Genomic DNA, 13,684 nt, shown 5'->3' on the forward strand with positions numbered 1-13,684 from the left:
TATTCAATGGAGCTCAGATGCTATTATGATCAATAAAGCTTCACTTGGATAAATATATGTTGTTAATTTACAATGGCAAGCACTTGATTAAATTAGTACAAAATTAATAATTTCTGCTACCTCTACTTTGATTGTCACCATTCTATTGAAGCTGTTTTGTTGTCAAAAGAAAGGTTGAAGAGGAGCTATGCTGTAATTAGATGTTAGGCTCTTATTAGATTTGTCTTAACATACTAATTTTGAATTCTTTTGCTTTTTTGGATTTCGGTAGCAATCTGAGGAAACCTAAGAAATTTTTTTTTTTTTGACAGTAACTAGAACACTAAAGCTGCAAAGAGAGCCTTTAGACATGTTCACAAGAGCCGTATGGGATGTGCCTGTTGACAGTAAAATGCCTGATCTAAAGTTATTTCAGCTAACCAAGGAGATGGTGAAGCACCGTGCGAAAGATAATATCATCTTTGTGACATTTGGGAACCATGCATTCCTGGACTTTATTTTGAATTGGGTCAAACACCTAACAGATCTTAATCTTTTTAACATTCTTGTTGGTAAGTCAGGCACCTCATAAGCAACCTTAGATTCATATGTACAAAAAGTTCACATAACACTTATCTGAGTTGTCTTTTTGGATATAGGTGCTATGGATACCAAATTATTGGAGGCTTTGTATTGGAAAGGCATTCCTGTTTTTGACATGGGCAGCAAAATGATAGCAGAAGATATTGGCTGGGGATCGTCCAAATTTCACAAACTGGGAAGGGACAAAGCATTGTTGATAAATGCTTTCCTACCTTTTGGCTATGAGTTCATATTGTGTGATACAGATACTGTTTGGTTAAAGGTATACACCAGTTTCAATTCTGTTATTTTTGATCTGATAGTCCATAGGTGTAGAATGTCACAACATTATAACCTTTCTTGGATCTCATCAATAGTTCATGTTTTACTTATTCTGCTTATGCTAAAATTTAGATTTTGATGTCTCTCTTTGTCAGATGAACTAATAGATGTTCTCTTTTACCTTCTTGTATGTAGCACCTAGTGCACCTGATAATAGTTTCACCATTATAACCTTGTGCAACCTAATATAAGCAAATGTTCCTGCACATGTGAAGTTTTATACCTTGGAGACTGTATATGTGTTCTGGGGTTCAGACCATATATAAGTCCTGCATGTTTAATCTATACTTATCTTTTCTATATTACAGACCATTTTCATATATAAATATGCTTTCCATTTCCAAATTTATGGTAGTTAATTTTGGAAACATGAAATCTTCACCATGCTACAAGAAATTAGCGTTATCCAGGCCAATTCTGACTATTTTATGATATTAACATAATTAAAATTGATAAAGTTAGAAATAACTTGAAATGTGATATGGAATATGTTTGATAGAAGCTTCAAATTACCATGTATATGTACAATTCCTTTTAAGATAACCAATAGGGTTTAGACCAATTTTGATATAGCAAAAACAATAAGATGTCGTGCCTTTTAATCTTCAACCGAGTGAAAAGAAGTGACGGAGTAAGGATATGAATAAACATATCAACGTAGAAAATACTATGGAATGTGCACCTTGTCTACGTCACAAAAGCTTCTTGTAGGATGGTAGGTCTCCTCCAAATAAACACTTTAATAGGTGTCCTTAGTAATGCAAATTGTAGTTTTGGATTAAAAATAATTAGTGCAATGCACCATTTCTAGTTTGGAATGTTGGATTCCTCTAGAGGATGCAAGATGATTTCAAATGGAATTACATGTCAATATCAGGAAAACTGGCTTTCCAAAGCCCAATCTATATCTTTTGCTCAATTCTTGTTCTTGTCTGTAATACAGTTAGAATAAGAATGTAATTCTCTCAATGTTTATCAAGCTTTGGTAGAATTAAATCTTTCCTGGGACTTAACAGGATATAAGCAAATTTCTTTTGTTGATTTGCATGGCCCAACCGGTCCTTGAATTATATCTATTGAATTGGATAGTTCCCTCAGAGCATTCTTTACTGTTTTTTCTCGTTTCATATTGTAAATGATTTAGTATGTGTTTTTTGCTTCGAGCAGAACCCACTTCCATATTTTGCTCGTTTTCCTGAAGCAGATATATTAACATCAAGCGATCAGCTTAGACCAACAACAACTGATGACAGTTTGGAAGTCTGGCAGAATGGTATTTTCTACTAATGTCAATAAATCTTAGTAATAAATAATAACCACACTAGCTGGTACAGATATGTTAAACATTCTTGATTTTTTTTTTAATATGCCAAGTTGTACTGGTATAATAAGATTCCGGTATAGGTACCATTACTTGTATTAGTATCTAAAATGTTGGACATTATTATGTATAAAAAAATTTTAAATTCTTATTTCCTGTAGCAAAACTGATCTCAATAAATTACTTGGTAGGTCCTTTATAATTGGGCAAAAGTAATAAAACTGACATTCTGTTTATGACTCATTTCACAGTCAAGTGAGTCTTTGTTAGTATTATCAAATATATCATCTTAGTTACTTTATTAATTGTTAGTGATAAAGGTTATTCAAAGATATCCAACAATGTTGCTGTTGTCAGGTTCTGTGAAGGAACCTATAAACTAGACTGTAGAAAACTTGGTGTTTAAGTTTGCATATGTCCACATGGCTGACACATGTAGTGAAATGGCACATGTCTTGGTGCCATGCAAAGTGGAAGCCAAAACATAGTAAGGCTAATACAGAGCATCTGCACTTTCTTTTCTTTCCTTAACCCTTTCTTAAAGTTCTTTAAAGTTTTCTTTAATCAAAATTTGACTTTGATAGTTCGAGGATCATTAACTAATATTTTCCCCTTCTATTGTGTGTAGTCTATGATGCCTACAATATTGGGATGTTTCATTGGCGTCCCACTGATTCTGCGAAAAGACTAGCTAAGGAGTGGAAAGATATACTTTTAGGTGATGACAAGAAATGGGACCAGGCTGCCTTTAATGATCTTGTCCGCCAAGATTTAGGACCATCACTTGAAGGAGAAAGCGGACTTTTTTATGCTTACAATGGGACCCTTAAGCTGGGTATTTTGCCAGCAAGTATATTTTGCAGTGGGCACACATACTTTGTCCAGGTAGTTCCTTTTGATTGTTGGTTATGGTATAGTATGCCCTATGTTATTCTATGTTTTTAATCATACAATATGAATCCTAAGCAATAATTCTTTTTCTTCTGATTGTTCTTGGAACTGTTATCCTGATAAATGGAGAAAGAATTTTTTTTAGTATTAATTTACAAAAATAAGGGTGACATATAAATTTATTTAAATTATAAAATAATTAAAATCATGTGTCATATTACGAAACTTTGGGAAAAATTTATCGAAAGTAGGTTAAGGTTTGAAACAAATATCTCTGAAAATCAATTTGATTTTATACCTAGAAGATCAACCTTATAAGCTATTTATTTATTAAGATAATTAATGAGAAAACCTAGGGAGAAAAGAAAGATTTGCATATAATTTTTATTTACTTAGAGAAAGCCTATTATAGAATTCATAAAGATTTATTATGTTGGGTTTTTGAAAAGAAATATATATCCACTAATTATATTGATGTTATTAAAGTTACATATGATAATATAGTTACTAGTGTTAGAACTATAGTGAGAGTATCTATTGAGTTTCCTATTAGCATAGGATTACATCAAGGATCCGTAATAAGTCTTTATCATCTCATATTGATAATGGATAAACTGACTAGTCATTTACATGATAAATATTCCTGATGTATATTATTTGCTTATGATATTGTCTTAATTGATAAGAGCCAAAGTGAAATTAATTATAAACTTGAGCTATAGAAGCGAGTTTTAGAAATTAAAGGTTTTAGATTAAGTAGAACTAAAACTTAATATTTAAAATATAATTTTAGTGATAGACAAGAAAATATAGTTAAATTTGATGGACTAGAATTCTGTTTAAGTAAAAGTTTTAGGTATCTTGGATCAATTATTCAATTTGATGAAGAGATTAATGGAGATATTCGTAGAATAAAAATAGGATGGCTAAATATGTGATTATTGGATACCTCTGAGATTAAAAGAAAAAAAATTATAAGACAATTGTGTGACCAACAATGCTTTATAGATAGAGTGTTGGACAGTTTTAAAACAACATATACAACAAGTTTGTGTTGCCGAGATGGGAATGTTGAGATGGATGTGTGAAGTTATTAGGAAATATAGAAAAAAATATACTCTTATTTGTGAACAATTTGGTATCGTCTCGATAAAAGATAAAATGAGAGAAAATCGTTTAAGATAGTATAAGCATATGCTTAGAAGACATCTGGATATGATCGTCAAAATAAATTAAATAATTAATGTTAGTGGTACGAGAAGGGGTAGAGGAAGACCTAAAAAGACTTTAACAGAAACTATGAATAAAGATTGAAGTACTATGAACTTAACTAAATATATGACTTTTTACATATCTCAATAGCAGTAAAAGATTCATGTGGTCGACCTCAAATAGTTGGGACTTACGGTTTTGTTGTTATTGTTGTTGATCTTGGAGTTATTAGTTTATTGTTGCTCATCCAATTGTGGTTATTGTATAGTTTGTTGCAAGGTTCGCCGTACCGTACCGTACCGGCGTTTCGACCCGGGCTCGGTACCGGTACGGTACGGTATACCGCTCGGTACACCCAGGTGTACCGAGCGGTACACTCACGTGTACCGAGCACTGTACATGCTACAGTATTACTGTACACTGCTACAGTTGTACTGTACACTGCTACAGTGTCGGTACGGTACGGAGCGGTCCGCGTACCGCTGGCCTGTCGGACCGGTACGTACCGCCCGTACCGGGCGGTACAGTCCGGTACGGCAAACCTTGGTTTGTTGTATGGTATTCTCTCTCTTTAAACCAAATAAATGTGAATGACCATGCAACAATTCTTTTAAATGAACTAGCAGTCAATGCCCCAGCAGCTCAAACTGGAACCATATGCTGTGCATGCTACCTTCCAGTTTGTAGATTCTAATGCAAAGCGCCATAGGTTACGTGAGGCTATGCTTTTCTATGACCAACCTGCATATTATGATACACCAGGTATTCTTTCTTCTCATCTCATTTGATAAAATTCATCTTTTTCGTACTAAGCTAAATGTCTTCGCTGGTTGACAACTTTTTTTTTTGGTACTTGACTTTTGCTGCACAATTCAAAAGTGAGTTGTAATATTGATAGGTAATAAGTGAAATATTTCCCCAAATACTGAAAACCAGGACTAGTGCTATGTGATTTTTGAGATGCTAGGCTGTGTCGAGCGCTTTAATTTTTGAGAAATTATCTATTAAAAAACTTACATATGGAGTATGCAAGGAATACAATACTATGTATCGGACCCTACCAGTCCAAGTCTCGATTTGAATTGGTTTGGTTTGTACCAGCATACAATGCCTGGACTAGTTTGACTCTTGTCTGTATCAGCCTATCAATACATGTTATGTCGACATGTACCATGATACTAGAAAAGTACTAAAAAATCAATAAAAAAAACTTAATTTAGGGTTCTTTCTCACATACAAGTGAGCCTAGTGTAATCAATATTGATAACAATAAAGTGATGTTAAGATAGAATACAATAAAAATATCAAATCGAAAAATATATCGAATAAAAATTGAAAGTAGTATATAAAGAATACATACAACGAGAAGGTGAGAAAGAAATTCTAACATGTAAACACAATAATTAGATGTAAAATGCTAAAAATATATCGCTGTACGGCTGTACCTAACACGAATATGCCAGAAATCTATGGGATTCATATATATGGACAGTGTTCATTTTGGAAAGTTCTGTAATACCTAATCTTTGGTATGACTGTATTTAGTTGAGGTCTGGAGCAAGAACTAGAGCATCACACTCAACGAAATGATGATAGAAAATTCAGCACACCCCACACATCCCAGAGTCTAGTGTCTATCTCATCAGGCTTACTTGCTTGCCCACTGGACTCTTATGTTTAATTCTTCCAAAAACTATGTTATGTTGTCATGCTTGTTATCCTTCTGACTCGGTTTGCGTCTTTGCAGGAGGTTTCTTATCATTCAAACCTGGTATTCCTAAGAGTTTGTTGCTGGATGGGCCACATACCTTACAATCACACTTCTCATTGGTTAATTACCAGGTAAGATAATGTTACAAAATGTTGGCATTTCTTATTGAGATTTGGAGAGATGTCCAAGTAATTAACTGGTCAAGTGACATTCTTATTTGCATGTTTCAGTTGAGGCAGATAAGGACTGCACTTGCTGTTGCTTCTCTGTTGAACCGAACACTGGTGAGTGAGGCTTCACCAATTAAAAAATTAAACTTGACCAGCTGAGATTTTATAAAATATATCTTATATGCATAGTTTAAACTTTAAAGGGATCTTTTTCCTTGATATTCTGGTATGGTGATTTTTGAAATAAATAGCTTCAGAAGATAGGATATTTCAAAGATCCCTTCTCTTTTCACAAATTGTGCTCTTTTGAAAACAATGGATGCACATGTTGGCAAAACTTTTTGTCCATGCAGATGCTGATAAACATTTCATTAAATTGTGCAATTAATTTATCATCTAATCAAATTCCAAATGGCCATTGAGCTGAGAACCATTTACTTCTCAAAAACCTTTTTTTTATGGAGTTTATTATTCATTAGTTGTTGCTCGAGAATTATAATGTTAACGTGAGTTGCTTCCTGGAAATTCATGGAGTATTAAATACTTGAACTTTGTGTCTAATTTTTGAGATCCTGATTCCAGCATAGAATAATGATGGAACATCAACTTTGTTCTCATCAGAACAATGAGCTTAGTCTTCTGCAGTATGCGATATGAGGCTTGTTACACTTTAGGAACATAAAACACAGAATTGACACATTAACAGTTGACGGGACATTGTTGTGAAATTATTATTCAATGTGCTTGACTGCTGTGGTTGCAATAATTCTGACTCATATTCCTTGTCTATGTTTAGGTAATGCCTCGATTATGGTGCAGGTTTGAAAGAATGTGGTTTGCACATCCTGGAATTTTGGAGGGGACAATGACCAAGCAACCTTTTGTATGCCCGATGGACCAGTTGTTTGAGGTAATTAGAATTTTAGATTAGTATGTAGATTGTGCACTCTCTTGCTAGTTTCCTAACACATTATCCATGGATGGGCATTATCCTTCATTATCTGTCCTTGCCATTTACTTGCTAACTTGGATCATAAAATTATGGGTTCTATTTGCTCTTTTCCATTGAGTTCAACATTCTGAAGGATCAGCAAAATGGTAAGTCATTTGGGATGAACCTTATAATTGTATGAAACTCGCCCTCAAGGCTCAAATAGTACATAGACCAGGACTTTAACTATGAGAAAAGGTCTTAGTATGAGTTTTGTCCTTACAAATAGACCAAAGTTAATTTTCTTGCATCTTCAATTTTAAGATGATTTTTTAGGTGGTCTGAATTATTTTATCATGTTGCTCCTGGCTTACTTGAATTATTTGTACCTGCACATTCTCCATTTATGCATTGATATGGTTATTAAAATACTCGGAACAATGTGGGATCTTCTTGCTCATTCATGATGTATGGAATCAGATTTTACCTGCTAATGAATCACTATGGTATGGGTGAATAGACTCTTTCCTTTTAGGCAGTTTTCGAAGTTTATGGCTATATGCTTTAAGCCTTTAATACTGTAAACTTAATTTTCGTAGTGTTCTGTTTTGCCATGCACAAATTTATCTTGGAATTCTAATGATCTTAAAGAAGGTTTTCAATTTTGGGTATTGGGCCATGCTATTCTATGGACAGATTGGTACTAGTCTGGTCTGTTGCAACATATGGAGACACACGGAATGCCATTCTATTGGGGGAGGTGGGGAAGGAGGGGAAGGAGGAAGTGGTAAGAAACAAGGTTCATTGTACCGTGGCGTATTGCCGGTATGAGCAGTACATACTGGTCCGATAGAAGACTGGTATAGACGATACATACCGATCTATCAATATGTCCCACCATACCATGTGTCGATATATCAATACATACTATACCGACGACCGATCGATACACCGGTATGGACTGAGAAGACGAATCATACTATGGAAAATAAGATAAAAGAAGGAAGAAGGAAGAGGAAGTCCATGGAAGAGGAGGAGACATCAAATATGAGGCGGGTGGCAGGGCAGTTGAGCGACAAACAGTAAAGAGACACTCGCGAGTTGTGAGCCATAATGCATCAGGCAATGGTGTTTAAAGAAAAAACAGCCACTTGAATAAGAAAATAAACAGAGGACACCACCCTCTTTTGGGTGTTCAGCATCCCGGTTCAAGCACAGACTGGTCAATACTGTCTGAAATTTACGGTAAAAGATTAAGTACAAATGTCATGATAAATAATGGTCAGTTCAGATAGATCCATTGGAAATTAAATTCCTTGATATAAGTACATGGGAACAAAAGATGATGCAAGAGGAATGGGGAATTTTAACTCTCAATAGATGAAGTAGGATGGGTAGATGAAGAGATGAGGCGGGATGGAAGATATGCAACATCCAAGTGCTCTAACAGCCAAGGAACTAAAAGTTGGACACTTGCCTTATGTCATTACCCACTTGGTACAGTAGTATGAGCTGAAGTGTTGGTCAACAAAATAAGGTACTACACATTTTGCAAAATTAAGCAGTTGGCCTGATATGGTACACTTTGTAAGGATATGCTGTGATATTTGGATCCATGCAGAAAATTGATTGACCAATCACTGAGATAGTTTAAACAATTCCCTATTCTGAAAAATAAGAGAACTTTTTTTCAATAAATGAATGGGCATTCATCTGATCCGGCAATTGATGAACAAACTTTGGTTTGATTTTAGGGAGAACAAGAATTGTCCTATCTTGACTATTTGATGAATCACTCAAGCAAGTTAAAATTTTATACTCGAATTTTTAAAAATTAAGTCAGACTATCAAACATGGTTCTTTCATTGGTTGTCATTTTTCTTACTTTTGAGAGTTGAAACAATATGCATTCATGAAACCAAATATGACCTTGGCAAAATTAGATGAGAAGCTCAAGTATGTTTGACAATCATCAACAAGTACGATAAATAAGAGCTTTAGTCTCCTTAATTCATGTTTTCTATAAGTGGATATTGAAATGAGTGCTCGCACAGTAGAAGGATGGTGTTGAGAGAGAAAAAATAAATAATAATTAATTAAGGTCAGAATATGATAGTGGTAATATTGTTTAATGTGGCTTGTATTAGTTTAAATATAACTTAGATTAGAGAGGGGCAAGTTGGAATAAGTGTGAGTCTAGGTACAGAAATAAGATTGATATGGAAGACCATGTTCAAGTTATAAGAAAATACCTCTTTAATTCTAGGGATTAGGTTGCATACATTAACTCTTTTCAAATCCTGCATTAGCGGAAGCCTTGTGCACAGCTTTTGTTGGAATACTAGAAAGCAAGTAGAGGGGCGAGAGTAGACTTGATTGGAAGTAAGGGCATATTGTTCTTAAATTAAAATTTTAACATACACGCAGTTATTTCAAGTGCATCTTCTTTTACATTCTCATTTGTTATATAATGTGGGCTTGCTGAGAGTCGATTCATGATGAGCTTTCCTGTTACAGAAGGGGTAGAGGTAGTTGTTCTACTAAATATCATACTCCATAATTCCAGTAATTAAAAATTATTTTCTTGACGTTAATCCAAAACAGAACTGATCCTTAGCATTGAAACTTAAATTCTAATATGCATTATTGTCTCCTTAGTTTCGTTTGACTTAAAAGGATAACCAATTTATTGGAAATTGTAATTATTGAAAAAATATTTTGCTTTGCTACAATTAACTTCTAAGAAAACATATGTTGACTAAATCTCTTTAAATTGCTATAATTTTGCAGGTAGGTCTCTTATTCCATGTGGAAATTATCTTATAACATTACATTTACCATGATTTTGAAGTTTGTCATATCATTTTTAACTCAAGGGTTCAAATTAAGCTGATTGCACATCCTCAACTTATTGATTGTGTACTATATTTTCCCGAAATATTTCATCCATTCTCCTTCAACCAATAGATTCTGATACCAATTTCTGTTCGTTCTTTGATCGTAGAGTGTGATTTTATCTTCATTAGATTCGATAAAATAGGTATTCTCTAATCTCTATGCTTTATCCATTTTTACGTTGCTTTTGCGCTTGGATAATTTCTTCTTTGCATTTGGTAACAAAGAATATACTGCTCAATATACCAGTACCATAGTGGTCTGATCAAATGTTGAAACTTGTATTGGACCAGTATTGAAAATCTTGATACCGAGCGTAGCAACAAAGAGGAGATCCATTAGCAATCCCATCTATAATTATTGGGAATAAAGTATTTTTAGTCTTTGTTGTCATTATTAATTAATTATTTTAAAAGGACAGTCTTTTGCAGTATGAATGGAAGTATATGCTTGATTATATTGACAGCCTCTCACTGCTTGTTTTTTTCTTCTTCCATTGCATGTGAACTGTTTTTGCATGTTATAATTGATATGCCTGCTGCCACTTTTTCAATCATATGATTAGAGTTGATTCACCTTTGCAGATTCATACCATGGTCCGTGGCCTTTCTGAAGAAGAATTTGGCCCACAAATTCATGTCAGGGAGTACTCATTCCTGCAGAATCCATCAGTGCCCAAACATGTAAAGATATTGTTGTATCAATTTGCAATACTTAGCTGCTCATACATATCTTTCAATTCAAATAACTTTTTTTTATTATGGATTCAGGTGAAGGAATCATTACTTAATGTTCAACTTTGTGATGCACATTCCAAAGGATGCAATATATCCAATGAAACAACTAGCCATGGTTTCATCCAATTTCCTAGAAATAGCACTGAGCAGATGGTACGTACATCTAATGATTAAATTTTTATTCTTTAAAGGTTTAAGATCATAATAATGGTGGTAGGATGAGATTGTTGTTCATTTGGTGAGAGCACATTTTCTAATGGTATCAACTAAGCAAAGTTGAGTCATAAAGCAGACCACTAAGTATTCTAGTTTTGGAACCTTAAACCTTAGACTTTATCTTGTTGTCCATATTCTCTGTGTTCTTCTAAGGCCTCTTGATATAATGCAAGAAAACAGAGCAAAGATCCTGCTTCTCCCTGCAAGCTCTTAAAACATATATTTGTGTTTTAACGGACTTTGTTACTTTTTTGTCTTATAGTTAGTTAATCAGAGAGTCATGACACATGAATCTGATTATTTTATTTTATTTCCATGAAATAGGTAGATACTTGAAGCTTTTACTGATGTATGTACTCTAGAAGAGTTCAGAAGCTTTACTAAATAGTTTGCCAATTTGTCTTATAGTACATGCAAGTATTCTCCCAGTACAAAGATATCAAAGTCTTGCACTTTTCATCCATGGCGAATGCCTTCCAAGGGTTCAGTGATGAGGTAAGCATTATCATACCCTTTTTATCGATGGCTAAAAATTATTTCTCTATATCACTATTTTATTTTAGATGATAATGTGATGAGTTGATTTAGGCAAGGGAAGCAAAATTTAGAAGTCGCGTGAAGAGATACGTTGGAAAGTGGTGCTGCATGGAGAATCGTGACCTTGGCCACGTATACTATGATATGTACTGGGATGAGAAACCAGGATGGAAGCTTGAACCGCCTCGAACTAGTGAAGATGATCATCCACCTTGGGATTGAAATATTATATTTGCTTGTCATGAAAGACTATTGTGCGACTTCAGGCATAATTATATCTGTCGAAAGCTTTATCCATCGTATAAATGAGAATTTTCTAATATTATTTTTTTCTCAAAAGTTCTTCTCTTTGTACGGAATAAAATTGAACAGGTTGCATGATTTTAACAGACAATTTTTCTCTTTTTATTTATTTATTCTTTCTCTCAAAAAAGTTGATAACTCAATTTAACATTTTTGGGACGATGTCTAGGTTTTAGACAGATGAGATTTCCTACATCGTGTTTGTTTCTCTCTCTCACTCTCACTCACTTTTTGTATATATGTTATTAGTGATTGGTCATTCATTACCTCCTACTAATGAATCCTCCTTTTCTCATGTAGAGGTGATTTATAATAATAATATTTTTTAATTTGATTTTAAAAATCTTCTCTCCCTCCCAAAATAAAAAAAAATTGGATCATCAAATCTTTTGACCATCCCTTCAATCTTTTTTCTCCCTCCATCGTCATCGATCGTTGATTGTTTATTATTATTATTATTATATTTTATTCTCCCACTTTTATTCTTATATTTTTTTGTTCGTTTTTATGTTTAATCGTCCATCATCATTTATGAAGTCATTTTATTTTAGTATAATTCCATTCTTTTACCATCTTACATAAGACACCGTCAGCCCGTTTTTCTAGCATCCAACTCATGCTCATCGGATATAATGAATCATATCTGTTTATAAAGTATTGGGCATTCATATTATTATCTGATATTTTTTTTTTAATATCTAAATAGTAGTCTAACGATGATGTATCATACACAATTATCACGGTGCTAGCTATATTAGTTGACAAATACCTTGTTATATTATTGTAGAGCCTTCATATCAAAACCCCCCTTTATCATTTATCTTTTAAAAAATAATAAATTAATTATTATCATAATAGGTTGCGAAGTTGAAAGTTTGTGTGATTCAAGCTGAAACCTTAATCTACATAGGGGTATACCCAATAAAAAGCCTTTCTAATGCTTAGCTTAGTGTGGATCCAAAGAACTTCATAGTTAAAGATGATTAGCAAAAGTAAGAGCCTCTCAATGAACGAACATTATGTGAAAATTATGACAAATGTTAAGAGTAGAGTTGTTCCCGAATTGAACCTGAACCAAATCTGAACCAAATCGATTCATCAATGGTTTGGTTTTGAATGCTATAAACAGTTTTGATTCGAACTGAATCGAATTAATTTTAATTTAAAAGATATCGATCTAATTGAGTTTATTGTCCGAATTGAATCACGAAATACTTATATATATATATATATATTATAAGTTATTTAAAATTAAAGATTAGTTAAACGGTTAGCCAAACATGATGAATCGGTTTGGAATTAGTTCGAGTGGGTAGCTCGGAAAAAATGATTTGGTTTAGTTAGACCCTTGACGTTTTAGTTCAAACCGATTTGAACACCGTTAATCGAGACCAAATACATGCATCATTGGACTATCAGTGATTCATACATTGAATCTGTGAACGTCGAGTGACAAATCCATGGCACCAAACTAAATCATCAGTCTGTTGGCGCCACACGATTAATCATTCCTATAGAACTCAAGTAAAGATGATGTTGGCCGGAAGAGAGTTCCATACATGCCATGCCCACATACTAATTTTATATCAATAAAATATTTTTCAAATAATGTATTCGTTTTATTATATAAATAAAATGCATGTATGAATAGAATGGTTTTAATGACACACTACAGAACACGTAGTCCCAGTGAATCAGTAGGATCCACGTTTGGTCCGATTTGGTAACTACGATGCAGGTGAGTTGAACCAGAGTCATTTTAGGGGGGCCCCAATCTCCTCGAGATTTGGTGATGCCGCTCCTATCAATTTTGTAATGCAACATTCAAATTTAAGCCGCAGCAGAACCCAACTAAAA

General features: G+C 33.8%; 1 protein-coding gene across 1 annotated transcript; it reads left to right on the forward strand.

Moving 5' to 3' along the window:
* The first annotated feature begins 349 nt into the window (after nt 1-349).
* On the forward strand, nt 350-11,746 carry LOC135626337 (arabinosyltransferase XEG113-like). The gene is made up of 12 exons (XM_065131566.1): nt 350-551; nt 639-844; nt 2,071-2,176; nt 2,853-3,109; nt 4,954-5,089; nt 6,075-6,169; nt 6,269-6,322; nt 7,005-7,118; nt 10,619-10,717; nt 10,805-10,924; nt 11,396-11,482; nt 11,576-11,746. The coding sequence occupies exons 1-12, from the start codon at nt 350-352 to the stop codon at nt 11,744-11,746; spliced, it is 1,647 nt and encodes a 548-aa protein (XP_064987638.1).
* Nucleotides 11,747-13,684: the final 1,938 nt, after the last annotated feature.

Source organism: Musa acuminata, chromosome BXJ2-11 (genome assembly GCF_036884655.1).
Source record: "Musa acuminata AAA Group cultivar baxijiao chromosome BXJ2-11, Cavendish_Baxijiao_AAA, whole genome shotgun sequence".
In the NCBI taxonomy this organism is placed as follows: Eukaryota; Viridiplantae; Streptophyta; class Magnoliopsida; order Zingiberales; family Musaceae; genus Musa; species Musa acuminata.